The 22,192-nt window shown below is 39.0% G+C and overlaps 2 protein-coding genes across 2 annotated transcripts in view; one reads left to right on the top strand and one right to left on the bottom strand.

The window, feature by feature from the left end:
* gli1 (GLI family zinc finger 1) overlaps nucleotides 1-9,432 on the bottom strand; it is a 53,279-nt gene extending 43,847 nt beyond the window's left edge. Inside the window, exon 1 of the mRNA XM_020636722.3 lies at nucleotides 9,092-9,432. The gene's annotated coding sequence lies outside the window, so the exon portion shown is untranslated. The remainder of the gene's footprint in view (nucleotides 1-9,091) is intronic.
* The window catches only part of LOC114920398 (uncharacterized), a 38,575-nt gene that overhangs the window by 6,576 nt on the left and 9,807 nt on the right, over nucleotides 1-22,192 (top strand). The window contains exons 4-8 of the mRNA XM_065955054.1: nucleotides 9,797-9,926; nucleotides 13,409-13,593; nucleotides 15,339-15,427; nucleotides 15,600-15,629; nucleotides 20,411-20,554. Of these exons, the coding sequence (XP_065811126.1) occupies nucleotides 9,797-9,926; nucleotides 13,409-13,593; nucleotides 15,339-15,394 (371 nt within the window). The 3' untranslated portion in view covers nucleotides 15,395-15,427; nucleotides 15,600-15,629; nucleotides 20,411-20,554. The remainder of the gene's footprint in view (nucleotides 1-9,796; nucleotides 9,927-13,408; nucleotides 13,594-15,338; nucleotides 15,428-15,599; nucleotides 15,630-20,410; nucleotides 20,555-22,192) is intronic.

Here is a 22,192-nt window from a genome sequence, read left to right as displayed (position 1 = left end):
ATCTGCATCTCTCTCTCTCTCTCTTTCTCCCTCTCTCTCCTCTCCCCACTCACTATGAAGCATTTTTTTTCTCAATCTCCCCGTACTCTCTTCTTCCCCTCTTTCCTTTCCAACAAATTCCACTGTTAATGAAAATGGAAAGCTCTATCTCACCGCGTGCCAGAAATATTATTTTTCTTAAGGCTTAATTAAGTCCCCAAATATGCAGCAAATACACAGGAGTTGTATTTTTCACTGTAAGTGTGCAATCTCTGTAAGGACTTATTCTTCTTCTACTCCACTGTAGTTTTGACAACAGCAACGTTTTGTTGAAAGAAAGTTAAGATATGTAACAAAACCTCAACTTCAAATAGTCTGTTGAGTCCCAAAACAACTTATTTTTTCTCTGTATATTAGCTGCAACACAATGTGTTTCCCTACACAGTTTTTAGAAGTTGATTCCACATCTATTAAAGTTTCAATATTTGTTTTTGAAAGTAGGTTCATTTGACGTTAATAAAAGCAGTTTCCATAAAGTTTGAAAATGACTTTACATCTAAATTTTCTAAAGTAGTTTTCATTTGATTTTTAAGTAGTTTTCTCTTGTCGTTTTAAGAATTATATTATATTATTTTATTTAAAAGTAGCTACACTTTTTCTTTTTTAGGCACTTTCTTAAAGATAGTTTATATTTGCATTTTTAAAAGTATATTTGTATGCTTCTGGCAGTAGTTTACGTTTAAGTTTTCAAAAGTACTTTGACATTTGTTTTTTCAAGTATTTCTTCTCTCCAGTTTCTATTTAGGTAATTCAAAAGTAGTTCAAAAAGTTTTTCTTAATAATAGTTTATATTTACAATTTACATTTTTTAAAGTAGTTTACATATGTGTTTTCTAAAGTGATTCTCTTTTATGACAGTAAAACAGTTTCTCTTTTATGTGTTTAAAGGAGTTTCATTAAAAACATTTAGAGATAGTTCTCATTTATGATTTCAAAACTAGTTTCTTTTAACACTTTTTAAAGATGCTTTTTTTTTTTTAAAGTAATTCAATTTTATGGTTTTTAAAATAGTTTCCATTTGTGTTAAATGACATTGGACTTATGGGGTTGGTAACAATATTGGATGCTATGGACAAAACAGCCAGATTACTGGCTTCCGTTTTGGCCATCAGGAAAACAACAAACAGGAATACAACATCATTTTTGTAAATCGTCTGCTGTTCAGCCTACTTTACTTTGGTTTGGTTTCATAAGTTTTGTTGTGGAGGATGATTTATCTTTGCTTCTCCAATCTCCTACAACAGCAATCAAAAGATGCTACTTACAAAGTAAAACTATTGTTATTTTCTGAATTATCCTCTGACTTTCCATATGTATATAACAGCAATTGTTACGCGTCAGAAGTCGATCAAAGCCGTCAGCAGGCTGAACGTCATGTCAGTGGCTGATGTAGTAAATATGAGGCGGTTTGACTGAGGGTGCCGTTACCTTTGACCCACAGCAGATTCATGTCAGTGTATCAGTGACGGCTCGGCCTGCATTTGGCTTGCACTGGTTGTAAGTCATGTGCGTGTGTCACTGTGCTACGTCCATGCATGCGCACTGATTTCCTGTTATGGCATCTGATCTGGTTAACGTGGCATCAGCAGGCCGCTGTAGATTCTCACAACTGTCACTTAAACAGACAGAGCAGGGACACAGGAATAGAAGAAGACGTGAGAGGCTGAGCAGCAGAGGAAGAGGAGAAAGAACGGACAACATAAAAAGAGAAGACACAGGGGCGCAGGATTTATACAGAACTGGAAGCATTTCAAAGAAAAAGTAACAAAAAGCAAAGAAAAAAATCTACAAAGAGAAAGAGTCCTCATCTTTTTTTTTTTGAAGGCTGACCACACAGTTCCTTTCTCATAAACATACAGTATGAAGCAGCAATTGTAATGTGGTTTGGGTCATCCATTGTTTAAATCTGTTTTGTAACTCTATAAACCTGGAACACATTGAGATGTTCTTCTTTATACATAAAAGTACATACAGTTGGTTTCATGTAGGGTGACTATGCTCAAACTCCATTCACTCACTTTTAAAGATTTAAAAAATCTTTTTACTCTAATCTTGTGGAAGCTGACTGCGGAGAAAACGCCCTCTCTTACTTTGTATCTTTGAAACGTTGACATTGCACAATTTATGATTGACAGATCTTCACGTGATAAGAGAGCAGCGACTCAAATCATAACATTTCCCACTACACTGAGGCCTGCTAAAAACTCTTTGTACACAATTATTGAAATGAGTGCCAATGATCCAGTTAATTGTTAACTTTCAAAACATGGCACTTGGGATTAATTTGTTGTCCTGTTTATCCATCGATGTTTCAACCAGACAATTCTCAACCTTTAAAGAGCCCATATTATGCTCTTTTTGGGGTTCATATATTTAATTTATGTACCTATTAAAGTAAGTTCACAATAGCTAAAGTTAGAAAAAAGTGTCTGTTTTCATGAACTGCCGCTCCATGCACCGGCTCGCTTCTGACTCTCTCTCTAAGGCTCTGAAGTGCCCACGTTCAGAGTCCCCACGTGTGCCAAGTCTGATCTGATTGGTCGGCCTGTCGACTCTGCCGTAATTGGTCAGTCGCTCAGCACGGCTCTCGGAAATGTTAGGCCCCTTTTACCTTATTGGGAATGCAGCCACTTTGCCTCCGAAGGGAGCATAAACATTAGCACCTTAGCACTACTGTGCTACCGCAGGCTACGGCATATCGTGGGCGTGCTACAGAAGTTAACGGGCGTGCAACATGAGCTGCTGGGCTTGCCACAACGAGCCAATGGGCTTAGATCAGTGATCTCACACTGACAAGACATCACACTGGCAACATTTTATTCGAGGGGGGCTAGAACCGAGCGTTACATGCAGCTAATGCTACAGCTAACAGGAGGACGTAGGAGAAGCCTTTATTCTGCGGACTTTGAATTTTTGCACATAGATGTGAGCATATAAAACCAGAAAAAGCATAATATGACCCCTTTAATACCTTATTTGACATTATTCAAGCCAAGTTGATTATCAATACATAATACGTTTTTATCATGATTTCTGTTGTAATGCAGCTACTACGTAACCTGCTTTAGATTTATATTGCAAAGTACTTCATGAGCTTTTTTAAAGGTGATGTACAAATACAAACTATAATGTTGTTTAATATTGTGATGGGAAAATAAAGGTTAAAACTTGTTTAATTTGCCAAACCAAGTAGTAATTATTTGCCATCAATGCCAAAGCTACAGTAAAGTATTTGATCTGAAATAAAAAAAAACGATAGTTCTTATCTTTGAGAAGCTCTCAGAGGAGCTGACTGATGCTGAATGAAATAATAAAGTAATGAAAATAGCATCATAAGGCTGTCAGCCCTCATGCGCAGCTACATCTTAAAGCATCTTTGTAAATCTAAATGCTGCAGCATACCACTGCATGAGTAATCCCGAGGTCTGTGTTACTTCATTTAAAGACACTCAGCGTACACATTAAGGACGGTGTTTGTTTGGTATGTGGAGCTGAGAGTTGCCCAAGAACATCTGCCTGCCAAGCCAAGGATCCTCTGATGTTATCTCATCTCAGATAACGCAGTTGTCCAGAAAGCTCATCACAAACACACGCAACATGGAAACGCCTCTGCACTCCTACACAACTCAGCATCTCTCACATTAATAGTAATAATAATACATTTTATTTAAAAGCGCCTTTCAAGACACACAAGAACACTGTACAACAATCAACATTTTAAAAACAGCGATGGATAAAAAACAGCATACAATAAAGAAATGAAATGTAGAACAGTGTAGATGCAGTTGCAATTGCATTGTCTCCCCTCCGTCTCTCTCAAGCTTTGTGGAAGTCGGAAATGATTATTCCAGCAGTAAAATGTAATAGTCTATCACATAAAATGGCGCTGGAAATTTAGAGACTTGCATACAAAGTGCTAAGGAGGTGTTCTCTAATCTCTTTATTTGAAATGAACATTAGAGATTACACTTTTCTTGGACAGACAAGAAAGAAAGAAAATAGTTTGTAATCTGGATCAAAGTTTTGTGCAGATGTTTTGTGTTCTCGTAAACTTATAAGGCTTCAAAAACTCATTGTATTAGAATAAAGATGACATCATCCTCATTTATCATTTGACAGAATTTTTTTTTCTTACTGACAGACGTCAGAGAGACGCAGGCAGTGAGGAGGGTGACTGTAAGACACTGCATTGTAATTACACTGATGATGGCAGCACCCGAATACACCGTGGCCATGGCAACCTGCTTAAATAACAAACACCGCCGCCTCCTCCTCACTTTCTGCCTGCCGACAAGACAGCACGCAGTGAGTCATTGGAGAACACACACAGTGTAACAAACGTGGGGGCCAAAGACATAACAGGCACAAAACCGTGCAAAAATATGAATGGACCACTTTAATCTCCCTCTCTCACCCTCAGCACTTTGATTCACTTTTAGCAACCGGATTTAACAACTCAATCGCATCCAGAATCCAGATACATTTTCCCCTGCTTCCCCAATACATGATGCTCATTTTCTTTCCTTTATCATCCACAACTGCCACCATCAAAGAGAAAAACAGCAGCCCATTGTTTCAAACCAAGCTAATGCTAATGCAACAGTGAGTAAGTATCAGCGTGGGTTGTTTGTGCACATGCAACCTATTTACACCCTCACCTGGGTCCTATTAGCACTAGTTTCATTTCTAATATCAACCACATGAGACGATAGTTAACAGTCAGCGTGCTTTATACTGCTTTTATATGCCAGTACACACACACACACACACACACACACACACACACACACACACACACACACACACACACACACACACACACACACACACACACACACACACACACACACACACACACACACACACACACACAAAAATGTTTCAAAAACCGCCACCCTCATTCAAAGACTTAGGAGGGATGATGGGGACGGGATAGACTCCGCCCCTTACTGTCATTAGGATGCTTAAATCCATTACACACACACACACACACACACACATATATATAACACATGTTCCTTCAGGCACCAGCTTAAGCAAAAAACTGTATGTTTCATGTAAAGTTCCACCAGCATCATTTTAAATGCTTCCTGCTGCTCCACATATGGCATCACCTTTCATGCTTAGAATTAAAGCATCAGAGCAACAATTTGATAGCTGAACCCAGCTGAAAGTGTGCCAACATGAGGGACCTGAGCCACCCGAGAATGCAGGTTTGATCAGCTCAAGATGAGATTTATGACGATCAGCAGGGCCCCCACTGTTTCACTGAGAACAATCCAGGTATGATTTACATTCAATGGCAAAGTTTCAAGGCGATACAGGAAGTACTGGGGGCCATGCTATTGAGCCAGGACCATGATTAGAGCTGTGCCACAGGTTCTTTTTATTTTAAGAACAATTTGGCTTCCAATGATTATTTCAACAAGAAAATCAAGATGAACTGAATGTCATAAATGCACCAGTGTTGGCTTCATTACACCTCTTCAGAATCCAATAGGTGACATCACTGAGACTACGTACATTTTTATAAAGTATATGCTAAAAAATCAGGTTCTCTAAATCATGATTATAATTTTTGTCATTCTGCAGCATTATTGTAGGCAGAAAAAAAGAGAATCAACATTTTGCCACCATATTACCAAAATCTCTGGCTTCAAGTCTTTATTTCTTTTGCTAAACATACCTCACCATAGCCAGCGTTTATCTCCCCTAACCACAAGCTTTTGCTTACATCAACCCCACTTTAGTTGTCAACAAACATACGTGTAGGATTGTTGCACAACTGTCCGATGTAAATATTTTCTCTGGGTTGTTTTAAGGGGTGTCCTCGTTGTTGGCAGGTCTCCACTTATGAGCCTCTTGGAATAAACAGAAACACGTTCTCCTAAAATTAAAGCGAGTAACAATCAACAAATATTTCTGTAATTCATGGATTGGGCAACTATTTGTTTGACTAGTCGTTTCATTGTTTACTCTATAAATATATATGGAATCCTGCTTTTCCAAAAAAGCATTATCAGGAAACGTCCAGCCAACACTTTTATTTCCCATAATCCATCCACTGAAATAATTACATGGAATACAGCAGTCCTCTCAATTTCCTTTTTCTTTGAACTGATTGTCCCTGTAGATCTTTTCCTTTTGAACCTCCTCAGCCTCATTTGGTCTGATTTTCCTTCTAATGTGTGGGAAAGCTCCAAGTGACCCCTAACAATGATTTTCTGAACATTTCCCATGACTGTGATGGTTCCCCTTTCTATTATGCACAATCTTTGGCTAATGCAATTCAACTTATCTTAAATGTGTAATGCTTTTGCCCTCTAGTGAAATCTCTTCATTCATTTACTAATCAGCATCATTATAATGGTTTCCCACATGAACAATTCCAGGAGGAGTAGCATTCTCGACAGTACATTTAGTGAAATCCTCTCCATTTTGACCAACTTGTTAAAACAATCAACCCAATTTTGGCCTTTCGTGTCTTTTAGATGGCTATGATGGGATACGGTTTCGCTTTTAAAAAAACAACAACAACCAAAACCCATTCATTCCAGACTCACTGACAACACACACAACCTGAATAAAGACCTGCAGCATTTTGAAAACATCCCAAACTCAATCCGATGAACCAAAATCACCTTGAAATACCAGACCCTGACACCGGTGATCCGAGTGTCTTTATGAGCCTTGAAGATTTTGGAGGAAAACTACAAGACGAGTAGAGAAAAGAGTAGCAGGGGATAAAGACAGAAAAGGAGCGTTTGAAAGTGTGTGTATGTGTGTGTGTGTGTGTGTGTGTGTGTGTGTGTGTGTGTGTGTGTGTGTGTGTATGTGTGTGTGTGTGTGTGTGTGTGTGTGTGTGTGTGTGTGTGTGTGTGTTTGCTTCTGTGTCCTTTGGAGCATCCCCGGTCCCGTCTCCTCTGTTCTTTCTGCAGCCCAAGCTGATCTTCTCTGCACCGCGAGGCCTGCATGGTTTTTAGCCAGGACCGGCACAGACAGACAGCTGCTATTAAACCCTGATTGTTTCAGGTTCACAGGGTGTGAAAGGGTCTGATTGAGGGGCTGTGATCCCAGTGAGGGTGGTCTTCCCCCCGCCCCCTCTATGCCCCCACCTCCCTCCAACTGGAAGGTGGGGAGGAGGAGGAGGTGGTGGAGGGTTGTTGGGGGGGGGGGGAGGCATCACGTGACACATGTTTCTTGCTGAGCGGACCAAAATGGAATCTGGACAAAAACACACCACTTGTTGCTGCCTGCCTCTGTGTACCCCTGTGACATGTTACTGTGCCAACCAGAATTTAGACATGTTGTTCACATCATTGATGTCATAAAAAAGCTATCAACATGCAGACGTCTCTTACAGGTCAACTTCAGCCCTAAAATGTACTCTGTTTAAATATCTAACATACAATGCAGACTAATGCAGACAAAAATATCATCCCTCTAGAGTGCGTTGTATTCATCCTGATAGAGACTTATCTGGGCTCTGATATGGCCCTGATAAAGCACACCAGCCCTCTCCTTTGCCTGGATAGAAGGACAGTTGCTTCCTGTATGGTCTATTTGTTTAAGAGCAGTCCCCATTAAGGAGCCTTTTGGCCTTAACACACTCTGATAAAGAGCAGGGAGGGCGAGGAAGCTCCCCTGCAGAGCTTTTCACACGTGGCCAAAGGACAAGTGCACCCCCCCCCTCCCCTCCCTCAACCTTGAGAGCGGACCGAGTCTAGTTTGCTGGATTGGATTATTTTCAAAAAGCTGAATCCATCCTGCACTTGAATTTGTCCTTGAATACAGCTCTTTCATTTTGTCGTAGCGTGTGTGAGGTGCTTCGAAGTATTAAGTTAAACCTACACGTTATAAAGATTTCAACAGTTGGAACAAGTTTTAATGTCTCCTCTTGTGTAGTAGAAAAGGCTAAAACTAAAGACTATGCAGTAATTATTTGGTAAATAACCTATAGATTCACTTAAACATTTTCCATATACATGTCTGTGTTTCTCTATTGTTTGTGTACATCCACTAAAGGCCCTTTGTGACGTACAAATACCCTCTCTGCATGTGTGTCTGTGTAAATACTGTTTAGTGAGGTTGTGCGTTTGTGTGCTCAGCACTTCTCACTGTCACTTTGGAATAAATAAGTGTTTAGCTTCTCTATTGAGTCTAGTGTTGACGCTCTTTAGTCCTCCAGAGCCACTACTAGATGACCAGCAGCCTAATCTTCCCACATTAACAGCTACAGTCACCTCTCACACAGATAATTAGATTAGATGCATTAATCCATCTCAGATTAGAGATAGATTATGGAATGCACGTTTTTCTAAATTAGAAGTCAGAAAAGGAAAGCAGTGATTTACTGAATCAGTCACAAGAGGGGGGTTTTTTTCTACTCCTGAAGCAGGAGGTCAGAGATTATGTTGTTTTTGTGGGTGTCCTCACAGAAACTCACATTTGGAAAAGATATTGGCACCTCAAGTATTTCAGGTTACAAGAAACAGCTGTTCCCGGGTGGCCCTGCGACCCTGGGCTGCGCCAGATGACTTTAAACTGGGCTTGGAGGAAGAAAGGGAAGCACTTCACTTAGAGATGAAACTGCAAGAAAACTGACCATTTTATTAAGTCTTAATAAACTATGGCTTACTTTGCTTCGTGCCAGAATGTTCTTCACATAAAAACACACAGGGCCAACGATATTTCACGCAGAGGACAAACCAAGTAACTGAATCCACAAAAAGGCCTATCACAGTGGTTGTAGAATAATGCTTGTCGTACGCTTGCAGAAATATTGTGCAACTTAATTACTCAAATGTGGACCTAAATCAATTATAGCCAATTGTTATAATGCGTAAAAGTCACGCATGATCACCCGGAGAGAAAACACCAATAGTGGACGTATTTTGACGTCACTTCTAACACGATTCCAACTTTCATTCTCACTTCAGAGGGAATCATAGCAATTTTCAGCGCCGAACACAACTTTCCACGGAGCTTGTGCCATTTATCAATGGACGCCTGTGATTTCAGAAAGCGATGATGAATCATCAGCAGTACTCACCTCAGGTTAACGCAGCAGAATTCAGCATCAAACTTTCTGACTTGATTCCCAGAGTCCTTGGAGGAGCTCAGGGGGAGTCTTTCCAGTAAAACCTCCCTTCTGTCTCTGTCTTTTTCTTTCTCTCTGGCGCACACACTCGGATGGAGATGACTTGATTCTTCACAGAAAACCGGCACTTTATCCTGTATCAGAAGCGTCCTCGCATCGCCTTTTTCCCCCTCTCTCTCCACGGTTACTTTACGCGAACGGTGACAAAACTGAACCCCATGTTCGGCTATGGAGTCCCGCAAAGCGCCCTGGAGAAGTTGGTTGCACACACAGCCAATGTGGGAATGCGCACCCCCTTCCCTTCCTCCCTCCTCCCTCCCTTTCTCCACAGACTGTGGACCACCCCGAAACAGGAAGTTCACTTTTTGTTTTTCTTAAAAAAGGACCACGCTGCCTCAGATTTCTCCCAAAGTTAACATGCACCACGCATTACCCGCCCAAAATCATACATTTGTCAGTTTTTTTTTCGCCCTTTACTTTTGTGTTTCCAAACACATTACAGCGACAATGTGAAGTTATATAAAGACATTACAGCATGCATATGTGCATTAAATACTTGTATGGTCATGGTTGAGTCTATATAAAGTGCGTCCCTGTCTAGTAATTGGGATAATCCATCTATAAATGTTTGTGTTTACTTTATTGGTGTAACTTCAGAGCAGCTCCTCGGACAGCGTGTGTGGCTGCGGCTACGTGTGGGGATGCTGCAGATTGCTGCGCCTGGACACCAAAATCCACCACAAAACCTGGACTGGACTTCAGACCAGGAGCAGGACCAGTGCAACAGGTCTGTCAAACGTGTATTATATCACGTGCTAACCAATCAATAAGTAGCCTATTCTATATGACACTTCACATATAGGCTAGAGAGGGTTAACTGCTTTCATAAAACTGAAATGACCAGGGAATTATAAATAAGACATATTATTACCGTAACACTTCAATTAGTAGCCTTCAATTTTATGTATGTCAGCCTGTTAAATAAGCCTGATTTTAATTGGGACAGGCCTCAGTACCAGACAGGACTTGAATTATTTTCATATACAACTTTGACATTGTAAATTTACACCAGAAAGAATTGATGAAAGTGCACAAAATGAGGATGACGATACCATTTTTTAAATTACAAATCACTTATTTGATCTCGATTTGTAAGACAACCCACCCCTACCAACCTGCTGCACTGTGGGGGAGAGAGAGAGAGAGAGAGAGAGAGAGACCCCTTGTTATATTTTTGATCCCCAAACTATTCAACACTTAACATATAGGCTCTTATAACTGAGACATAAGGGCATACAGGAGTTTATTGTGTACAACCAAATTCAGTATGGCATTCTCAATAGAAGCAGCTATTGGCTAGTAAAAGGGACTGGGCCTTAAATTGGGATGGGCTTTTATTTGAGTTTATTATATTCAATATGATATCATTTCTATGTGCAACAAAAATGCTAATTTGACTAATGTTATTGTCAATCTGTGAACAAAGTTATTGAAGTCACACAGTTACATGATAAAACATATATCTCAATCTGACACCTGGACTTAAATAACAGTGGGGTCAACATTTATACATGTTATTGTTGAAACAACATTGATTGCTAACATTTGGCTAGCTTACTAAGCTTTCTGCTATGTAGTATTTTTGTTTTTATTTGCACATTTTTTTGAAGGCTGGTAAAATCATAATATTAGATTCATGCAACCCGCTGATAACCGATCCAAAATGTAAGCTTCAGTGATACCTATACTGGTACTGTTATCACCAAATCAGAAAAAGGTACTGAAACTCTGAAACAGAAAACTCTACTAAGGGCACAAATGATGAGGAAAAAATCTCAAAATGTACGAATCTGTCCAGATAAAAGGGTCAAAGTAATACAGAACAGCCAAACACTGCAGTTTGAAACAAATGATTTATATAAGGTTTATTTATGGAGCACTTTTACCAAGCATGAAAGCTGTGTCAGAGTGTGAACAGTTGGCGGGAGGCAGGAGTTCATTGAGAACATACGGCCAGTGGTTAAATCAGATTTTGTCAATGAGAGTTTTGGGCTTTGGTCCCAATATAGCTACTCATAGAAGCCAAGAAGGGAATCTTGGATGTAAGTCTGCCCGCAGATGTCGGAGCCATATGCTTCATCTGACTGCAGAGAATCCAACACAGGCCTCACTCCAGATTATCAATGAGGGGGGATTAAAGGTGAAGCAGCAGATACAGTCAGCCCATGTGATAATGGTCTTACTGTGACATGTAAGATGTCCTTTTCCTAGTTTCATGGTTCCATTAATTTTTTTTTTTTTTTTTAGGAATAACATTTATTCAGGTAAAAAACACAAAATATACATAAATTAGTTTAACTTTCATTATCATTTATTCAAAAATGTATATAAAAAAATAAAACCTTTTAACGGTAGTGCATAGAAAAAAGTTTATTCACCAGCTCCCTTTGGCCACTTGGGGGCAGCAAAGCGAAAGCTGACGTCACATTTTTCATACAATTTAATGAAGTTACTATAAGTTTTACTTTCGTTGCAAACCTCTTAGCCAACTTTTTACTTCATGCTTGGCAGGGATGTACAGATTAGTTATTATTTAGCCGAAAGTAGTTTCCTGCTGCAGCTGTAAATGTGTTTATAAAGCTGTGGGTCAGGTCTGTCTGCAGAGGGCTAACCCCAAACCTATCAATTCAATTCAATTCAATTCAATTTATTTTGTATAGCGTCAACTCATAACAAGTGTTATCTCAGGACACTTTACAAAAAGCAGGTAAAATACCTTACTCTTTCTCTGTTAACATTACAAAAGAGCAGGTAAAAAGACCTTACTCATTGTTATGTTACAAAGAGCAGGTAAAAGACCTTACTTATTGTTATATTACAAAGACCCGGCCTATCCATCATGAGCACTTTAGCAAAGCAGCAAAGGTTACAGTGGTAAGAAAAAACTGCCTTATTAAAAGGCAGAAATCTTCGGCCGGATCCCCGGCTCATGACGAAACAGCCTTCACAGGCCTAGACTGCGCCGGGGTTGGAAAGGGATAGGGGGAGAGATGGGATAAGATGCAGGAAGAGGGATAGGGACCAAGGGGGTGGGTGGAGGCAGACTGTCCATCAACAATCCGACCTTATCAAAAGGACCTTATCAAAAAGTGGTCAACCATTTAATCCTTCAATACCATATTATACAATCTTTGACATTGCCTGGGACTAAATGCTATTGGCACTCTATGTTAAACATGAAGTGATAAAGCTTGTGACAAAAACATTTGTTGACCGGACAGAATCTAATGGGTAACTGACTGTTTTGTAACACCTGAAATAAATCAATAAAATGGACCAAAGCAGACTATCATTGCCTGTGTAGATGAAGAGATCTGCAGAGCTAGATGATACGTCTAACCTGGTTTCTAACGGCCGACCATTTCTTTTATTGTACTTAATATGTTGATGTATTGTTAACAAATATTGATATCTACAGTTTTTAATCACTGATCAATTGTAGCAAATGCAATATGACACTGAAACATCAATTACACAATACAATTAGCACAACTTGCTTTCCCAGCCGTGACATCGCTGTGTTTTCTCCGCTTGGTAGTGTACAAAGAGCAAATGAGAAACTCAATGAAGCATGGAGAGGAAAGGTGAAAAGGACAGCAAGAAAAAGTTACAGATGTCTCCCTGCAAAGCTCATAGATGGCTTACAGGACTAGCCGGATTAGAGACAACATGTTGTGAGTAAGCCAGAAGGAAAGCTCTTGGCCGTGCCATTCACTAAAGTGAACATGAAAGCTGAGAGCTGCAAATGAGATGTCATCACCTGCTCATCACCTGAAACGTGGCCTAAGCGTGTTATCAAAACCTTTCACTGCCCTTAATTGATAGCTTGCACTTCTGAAATACACTTTTACTTCGTTTGCTGTGAGTAATATACACTTTTATCACAAGCTTTGACATTCCCACAATTTATAGCTTACATCTTGCCAGATTATTCACATAACGTGGATTGTAAACAGTGCCTTAGCTTGTAGTTATTATGGTAGAAGAAAATCTTTATTCACATGCTGACAGTTTAAAAACAGGGTGGAAGTTAAAGGAGTATCAAGGTTTGGAGTATTTAAGGCCACTGGAGGATACGGAGGAACGTCCACGTTAGCCAAGTGAGAGGGAGAGAAAGCATCTGTCACTAAGAATCAGAGCAGCTGGACAACAGTCCTCGGTGCAGCAAAATCCACAAAATCTTTTATAGGATTTGTTTTTCCACTGCAGATGGTCCTGTGCACATGTTTTCCTCCCATTGGTCCGGGGTCCCAGGCTGACTGTGCTGCACATAGTACATATAAGGGTGCTCACTGCCTGCACAAAGTTTCACCTCAGGCCTGAAGAGAGGAAGCAGGAGAGGAGGAGAGGAGAGGAGAGGAGAGGAGCAGGTCTGCATGCTGCAGGTTGGACAGGTAAGAGTTGCATGGATAACTTATTCCTGTTAATCAAGGGATGTTATGCGCAGTTAGAGCATTTCTTAATGCATGCATACAATTAAAGGTATTCCTTTTTTAATTGCGATAGATGCGTCATACATAGCATCATTCGGCATGCCACTGAATTACAAGCATTGTATTTTAATGCTTTTTCAGGATCTAGTTCAGTTTAAATTGTGAAGTAAATGCATTTCACATGTTTGCAGCAAAGTCTTTTAATAGCAATAAATTACTTCTAACATGATTTACATACATTTAAAATGTGGTACAAACTCATGCCATGTCTTTATTATGAATATATAGGATATGATAGTGTAACTTATTGTTTGTAAACTGTTGTAGTCATGTAATATTTAATATGATGTGTGCTGCTGCCCTCTTGGCCAGGTCACCCTTGTGAAAGAGATCTTGATCTTGATGGGTTAATTACCTGGTTAAATAAAAGTTAAATCAAAAATAAAAGTAAAGTGCTTGCCACTGTTTGTTATATGTGAAATAGCCTAGATCTACATGTAAAGCCACAATGTTCTGATATGTCCAAATAGACGCCTACATACTTTACTTTTTTTTTTATCAGGCCTTGTCTGGGGATAAGGGGATGAACAGTTAGAAGTTCTAAATGAAAGGTTTTAATGGTCAATAGTTTAATGTTCATCAGATCAAAACAATTAGACCCTGTGATACTCAATAATGACTTCTTAAAGTAACAGCCCACAGCTTTGTTTTTCCCTCTGTCTATTGACCTCAAATAACCCAATTAGATTTGAACAATTATGTCTGTTGCAGTTAATTTAATGGGACATGTCATATTTTATAACCCCAGTATGTTTAGTAGCCTGAAGTTTTCATGTTATTTATGGAGGGGCGTTATTTATTTTAGACAAAGTTTCCATCACTGAGCTGAAATGGTTTGACCTCCTGTTCTCCTAGCACAACATTTCTTTGTTGTGTTTCTTTGTTCTATTACAAAGATAGTTTTCCTTCCACTGTGAAATGTTTTACAGAGTTCCTTGAGGGAGGTTCGACATGCTGGCCAGTCACGAGTCGTTGTAATCCACAGTAAAGATTTGAATGGATTAAGTACATCAGACTGTGAGACAATTTAAATGCCAGATCAGCTCAGTTAGGGTATTTCAGAACTTATGATTACTTCTTTTGAAATATGTAATGAGGGTTTTAATACAAAAAATCTATTATAAGAAAAAAGAAAAGCTTTACTGTGTTCAGAACAGATCAATATTTTGAAGTTTTGAATACAGATAATTTTTAAGCTATGCAAGCAACAAAAAGATACCTGATAATGAAATATATAACACAGTAAAATAAGGATATAATTAAGGGATAATATAAAGTATGAGCATGATTTTTTTTAATTAATAATGCACAGCCGTGTACACCACATGAAGTTTCTGCCATATTTTTCAGTCTTAATTTTGTACAGTCTGGAAATCTTAAAATACATGAATGAATGAATGAATGCATGCAGATGAAAGTCCTGACATTTTGCATACAGAAACATTTAAAAAATGTTGTGGCCAAATGAAGCTCAAGATAGCCAGAGCATGGATATACTTAACATTTCATTGATACATCCAATAATGTTATGTTTTGATTTTCAAATGGAAATTCAGTACAAATGTTAAACTTGTCTTTTATTATTTATCTGACACTGAAAAAGGGTTAAAAAATATTGACTAATTTCTTTGCTTCCCCGTCACCAGAGGGCAGCATAATACAAGCCGGGAAACTGGACGAACCAAAACACCAGGAGAACTGAACCGTCCTCCACACAGTGTTCACCATTAGAGAGGTGTATATCACAGTTCATCATACGATTAATTAAAGTAACTCATGCAGCTTAAATACAGCTTTAACACATGTGTATGTATTCTATAGTTTCATGATATTAGATTCATAGAGACTTTTTGTTTTTATTGATATAACTTGTCTCATGTTCTTTCTGTTTATTTTCCTTTAAACAGCATGATGACGTTTGCAGACAAATCTCAACTGTAAGTATATAAAGATTTATTTTAGTGGAAGTGGTAAAGTCACTGTTTAATATAACTTATTTTGTTTATATCACAGGGGAATCAATGTATGAATTAAATCAAGAAGCATTACAGTGTCCAGAGGAAGGTTATCGAGAAAAGCTTTTATGTAGATATGGTAGAAATTCCATCTATGAGGGAAGGGTCAGTGAAGAACTTGGGTAGGTGGTGTAATGGGGCCCTGAAAAATAGCGAACAGATAGCTCAGGAAAGATGTTGCAGAGGGGATATGAAGGATAGGAAAGTCAGGGCTCCCAGGTAAGTTGAATACTTACAATGTGCTAGCATCACCCTAGAGCCTAAAACATAGAGTAGACAGGGACCCATCATGCCCCTTGTGTCCAGAGATAGTTATGTTGAAGCACATTTTGTCAGGTTGTAAAATTAGTCCGTCGCAAGGTCTTATACATGTTGAAATAACAGGTGTTGAAAAACCGAGCAGCAGGAATTGGAAATAAAAGATGACAGGTGAATTCAGGATGTAATCAGGAAAAGAATGTAGCTGTTCAGTTTGTCCGCGAGGGAGAGGAATTCAAAGGAGGTAGATTTTTAAGCAGGTACCAGTCGGGCCTTTAAAAAGAGCACTAATGATTGGGAGATGCAGGTATAGATTTGGGAGGAAATCTTGTTGTGCCACAGGAAATAGTTTGTACTAACTTGAGGTCTGACATAGTGTTATGGTCTACAAGTCAGCAGATCTGATGGTTTGCCGGGAGGACTATATGGAGGAAGAACATAAAAGGAAAAAGCTTAGATATGCAGTTTAAGGGTCAGAAGCTGAACAGCGAAGATGGAAAGTTAGGGTTCGTCCAGTAGAAGTGGAATGTAGAGGGTTCATAGCAAGATCAGTTGTCTCTACTGGGAGAGCTGGGAGTGCAGGGACAGAGTTTACAAAAGACAGTAAGGGAGATTTCAGATTAAGCAGTTTAAACCAGTCAGTGGATTTGGATGAGGAGGAATGTTGGGGGCCAAGATAAAGACACGAGAAAACCTTTTATTTCCTTCGTTTTTCTATCTTCTCTCCTCTCTTCTCTCATGAAAATTATGGAGTAGGAGGAGGTAGAGCGACAGTCCAATCCGGCAGAGGGTGAGTCCTAGCCCCGATCAGGTCACCTCAGTCTGGCTGTACTTCCCCAGTTCTCTTTCAAAGATCTCTCACCAGACCTTTCTCTGTGTCTTTTGATTTTCTTTTGTGTTTTTCTTTGCAGTTCTTTTCCATGTGTAATGTTGGTACCATGAATAGTTGCATTTGGTCCGTGGGGGCCATTAGGGGCCAGGTGGTGGTGTAGGAAGTATCAGCGTGGTCACTACCTGGAGCTTTCATGTACGGAGCCTGGGTTTGTTTTTTGTTTTTTTAGATTTGTTTTTGGGATATTTGTGCCTTTTTAATGGCGATATAGGACAGTGGATAGAGTTGTGAAATCATGGAGAGAGAGTGGGGAATGACATGCGGGAAAGGAGCCACAGGTGGCATTTGAACCTGGGCCGCCCGCTTGGAGGACCAAGGCCTCAATACGCACTGACCACCAGTGGTGTTTCTAGAGTCTGTTGGGGCCCTAGGCAAAAATAAACTGGGGGGCCCTTGAACCAGCGTTCATCACCATTATGTCTGCCAGTGTCCCAACGCTAACTCCTCTTAACCTTATTTCCTGTTTCTTTTGTCTCTCCTATAGACGGATGATTCCTCTTCAGTATTATTATTATTATTATCATTATAGTAGTATTGGCTTTGTCACTACCGGGTTAGCTCACATAAACAGAGCCTGGGTCTGGTGAAGATGGCATCTTTGTTTTGGTTGCAGTGGCTTCTAAGAGCCATAAGGTAGGTTATGTAACATGTCAGTAAGGCTTAGGGGCATAAGTGGGATGAGTGGTGTCTTCAATGAGCACGTATCCTTTCACTAGGTTACAAGTTTCTTGTTTTTATTTCAGATTCATCTTGTGTACAGTCTATTCATTTTTTTTTTGTGTTTACAGATGTTATGATGTGTCAGTTTCAGTGCAAACTCTTTATATATATATATATATATATATATATATATATATATATAATTTTGTATTAATTCTGGTCAAAATGCTGAACTCAATGAAATATGTGTTTTTATGTTCACATGTGAGGAACCTAGCTTTAGTCAGAACACAGAATGCAACAGCTTCACTATGTAATTAATATTAGTTTGATTATAAGAAAATGAACAAAACAAAACTTTATCCAACATCACTTGTTTAGTGCCCTGTATTGCACTGTATTGCACAGAAAACACATCAACAATTTAAAAATAAAAAAAAAGAACTATAAATTACGTTAACAATGCTAAAGATAACAACTTGCTCTCTTGCTTGTTTTCATCTAAATATTGAAAACAAATAAGTGGACATTATAATTTGACTATCATTTATCATTTTGACTATAAGGTCATGCAGGAGAATGTATCTTCCAAAACTACATATACAGTATATGAATAAATATATTCAAAGATAAAAAGCATTTAATTTGTACCAAACACTTAGAGCTCTGCACAATGTTTTGGCTGATACATTTGTAACAAAAAACCTGATTGGATGGATTCTATCTTCCTTGAAAGAATTAGGTCTCCATAGGAAATTGTGTGTGGTAAGAGCTGAGTGAGTGTTAAGGTGAAACAGCAAGGACTTTGTGACATTAATTCCCTGAGCTGTGCTGATTCAAGCTCCTGTTGGATCATTGACTCTTTAAATCCAGCAGTCCCTGTTCTTGTTGTAAAACTCAATTTGCCCCCACCTGTTTGGAAGTATGCTAGGTCACAAAAATTAAAGGCTCCAAAGGAAGGACTCCTTAATTGCACTAAATATCATGAAGTCAGGGACTTTTTTCTAGTCCCTTTCTAGACATAGAGTTGAGTTTACTGTTTTTATGTTTTTGTTTTTGTTTCTGATCAAACTGATTTTAAAGCCAGTTGAGAATTAGGATAAATCTGACTTTTGTTCCCTCTAATGATAGTTTAAAAAAAATCTGTCTTTCTGTCTTTCTGTCTTCTGTTTCTATTTAACCATACCATTTTTATCAGTGTGCAAGTTCGCTGCAACATCCTGGCATTTTCATACCTTAATGCAACATTACTGACTGGCACAAATTTTAAGATATTTCCCTCATGAGCATTTGAAGTCCAAGCATTTGGAAGACTGAGCTCAAACGTGAGTGCATATTGGATTTATGTAGGTAGTCCCAAAACATCAGTCCGAATTGCTATTAATATTCATCCTATTCTATTATCTTCTTCCTGTGTAAAGGAGCCATATATACTAACTTAAAGGACCAAGCTCTACAATGTATCTACAATGGATCTATTGAAAGAAAAAAAAAGTATATTATCATATTAAAGAAAACATTGTGTTTTTATTACCTTAAACTTAGCCCCTTTTGTCTACAGAAGCAGCAGTCCTCTTCCCCAGTTCAGCTATTTTTCTACAGTAGCATGAACAAACAAAACATTAGTTCTTTTTCATTTTTTTGCTATTTTTTTGTGTGGGCATTGTATCGTGGTCATTGTTGGTTCGCCCGCCTGGTTAGAAAGAGAGCATGAAGTCAGTGGTTATCAGTTAGTTGCAATCTGCAACAGATAAAGATTTTTCATCAGAAAACACGATTTACATACGTACTGAACAGGATCAGCAAACGAGATTATACGTATCACTTGTCCACAGGGAGCGCAAAAAAATCACTGTGAACCTTGAGTTCCTCACAGGAGCTTAAACTCATTTTTGTGAGAAGTGGTTGTAGCATAGGAGATTGTCAAGAGCCCACAGAAAGTCAAACACTTGATTAGCACTGCAGCCCTTTAGTCCTGGACAAGAGTGCTTGTTGATTGGTCAAACAAGAAAAGTCAAAAGGCTAGAAAAGAATCATGTTCATCACAGACTTTTTGCAAGTGCTGTAACTAAACTCCTGACATCTTTGTACATTCATATTGATTCTGCGACAGCGTAATATTGGTGTCCAAGTTTGTGAATTCACATTGCGTCTTGGCTTTGTGGAAGCACGGCACAGAGGGAGCTTCACATACACACACAGCACTGTGCTCTCCCGATGGCAAAGCTGATCCCATCTCGCCTCTGTAGCTCTTCTGTTAATACCGTTGAAGATGATTACCGGTTTACATTTATATCTTCTATTATTTAGTTTATTCTTTCATCATGTTCTCCACGTCTACATGTTCTGTACCCATAGAGTTAGATAATTTGCAGCTGAGAGGGATGGATGTGCGAATAGATTACTGAACCTTGTTGCAATGTGACTCTTTGGGCCATATTGCAAAAATGCTCATTGATTTTCAAGCATTTCTTCAAGCTACTAAGCCTGTAAGTTCTGCCCAATTTGTAAAGTATATAGGATGCTGCCTCTTCAAAAAGAGTAACTTGACCTAGAGCATGTCTCACAAAGTAGTTGATGAATCTTGATGCTCATTGGCACACCTGAGGGGGTTCTGAAATGCTCAAACTCAACCTCATCAATTCAAATACATACTGTTTTGCCAGTTTCTGGGGATGATGGCTGGCTTAGTTTTGACTACATGAGAACTCTTTCAAGTACTTGGATTATGTTGAACATAGAGTATTTCCATTGGAATTGAACCAGTGTATTTTTGACAATTCAGGCATACCGTTATTTTGCCAAGCCTTGCAAGGCTATGTGGGCTGTTGGATACATCCTGAATGTGTTTTGAAATGCCTTTATATGTTCTCTTTGTTTGTTACTTTTACAGGATCAAAACTGAACCAGGTCAAAATTGGTGGAAGTTTCCGAAGCACTTGCCCAAGGTTCCACCCACTTGTACCACTTGTCCTTTGTTTACACACCATGAAGAAAAACCAATGCTTCTTTTCGCCATGAGGGACGATCAAACAAGGTATGTTCCTTTATCAAATTGTCACAGGTGGTCACAGAATAACTCAAATTCTGGTGGGATTGTAAACATATCTGGACTGTTTCTTGTCTCTCAATTAACAAGCAAGGAAGATGCACATTTGTCAGCTGTGCTTTTTTTTTTGTGTGGCATTTTTTATTTATTTGATCAGAATTCCCATCAATTATAAGTGGTGAATGTACCGAACGCCTAAGTCATAGTAAAGAGATCCTGCTGTTAGCCCAAAGTAAGCACCTTGTTTGATCATAGCATACTTCTGAACCACCATAAATCGGTTGCCAACTCATGTTTTTGTCTAGCTTTTTATCAGTAATGTATCAGTTGTCGTGTCATTTTATTAGACCCCTAGGTGCCAAAGATTACCTACAGGGTGGGACTGTCTCTTGAAACTGGGTGTCGTGTTGCAATCACATAGCTCATAGGTTAAAGTACCCTAGATGCCTGCTGTGTACTATTGCTGTTGGGCATTTATAACGTGCAAGTCTTGATATGTCTATACAACTGACTCAGGCACCAATTGTTACTTGCCTTGGGTTTATAGCCTACCAAGCACTCCAAGTACCTGCACTAATTTCAGGCTGTTTATTTGGTTGTTTTTTTTCTTTGCTAGAGTAGGCAAGTACTCGAAATTCTCAATTATTTGAATTTAGTTGTTTGATCAAACGGCTCAAGTAGAAGCTTAAGGTTGGGGACCCTTTCAATAAGCCAAAAGAAGCATTTTTTTGTGCTTCTGCCCCTTAACTTAAGGTTCTCAGTCCCAGAAAATAGCTTAGTTCTACTCGGGTACAATGGGGTATTGGCGGTCTTTGACACTAAACCTGCTCCGAATATCTACCTCACCACTCAACTTTTGACATTGATTATTGACACAGGGTTGTGAACTTAAAGTGCAAATATTTACACAGACACCATCAGAACCTCTTGATTCTCCTCTGTTGATCCAGCAAACTTCTCTCCCTGCCTTCAGTCCACTTACATTCTTTTTCAACAATAGGGCACTTTTAAAAAAACGTGATCTTGACCACCAAAAAGTGACCATGCTAAAATAAAAAGTCTGAGTTTGTCTTGCCATGATTACTTGTATACAGTCAAACTACAAGAACAGTTGCTGGAGTAGGTCTGCTGATAAGGAATATGCTTGTGCTTATGACTGTAGTGGTCTCTTGTTAGAATTTAAGATCATGCCCCAAGTAGATTTTTAGTTCCAGGACTTGCAAAAATTAGTAGAACCATATACTTGTAGTATTTCTGCTCAGCAAAGCGGTTAGAATACATTTGAATTATGGTCCCAGGCTAACAACACCATTGTTACAACTTTACATGAAATGATAGGCGGTCAGTGGAAGAAGTTATAGTCCAGTCACCCAATGCTGGTCATACTAAGCATTTGAAGACCAAAACTATAGCTTTTTTTCTTTAACTTTATTGCTAGCAGTTTTCTCTGATGCCTTTATCCTAGCTGTCTAGGGCCCCCTGCTGACCAAACTGTAAATTACCATAACCAAAGTCACTAATACAGTAGTATATGTTAAGCTCTCTCTTTGCTTACTGTTTGAGAATTGTGAGGAGTAAGATGCTGATTTGGTGTATATGACACTTCAGATAAATATTTGCCATAGT

The sequence above is a fragment of the Labrus bergylta genome, chromosome 5 (assembly GCF_963930695.1).
Source record: "Labrus bergylta chromosome 5, fLabBer1.1, whole genome shotgun sequence".
Taxonomy (NCBI): Eukaryota; Metazoa; Chordata; class Actinopteri; order Labriformes; family Labridae; genus Labrus; species Labrus bergylta.
Note: the sequence above shows the minus strand (reverse complement) of the source record. Positions and strands in the feature narration are given on the sequence as shown.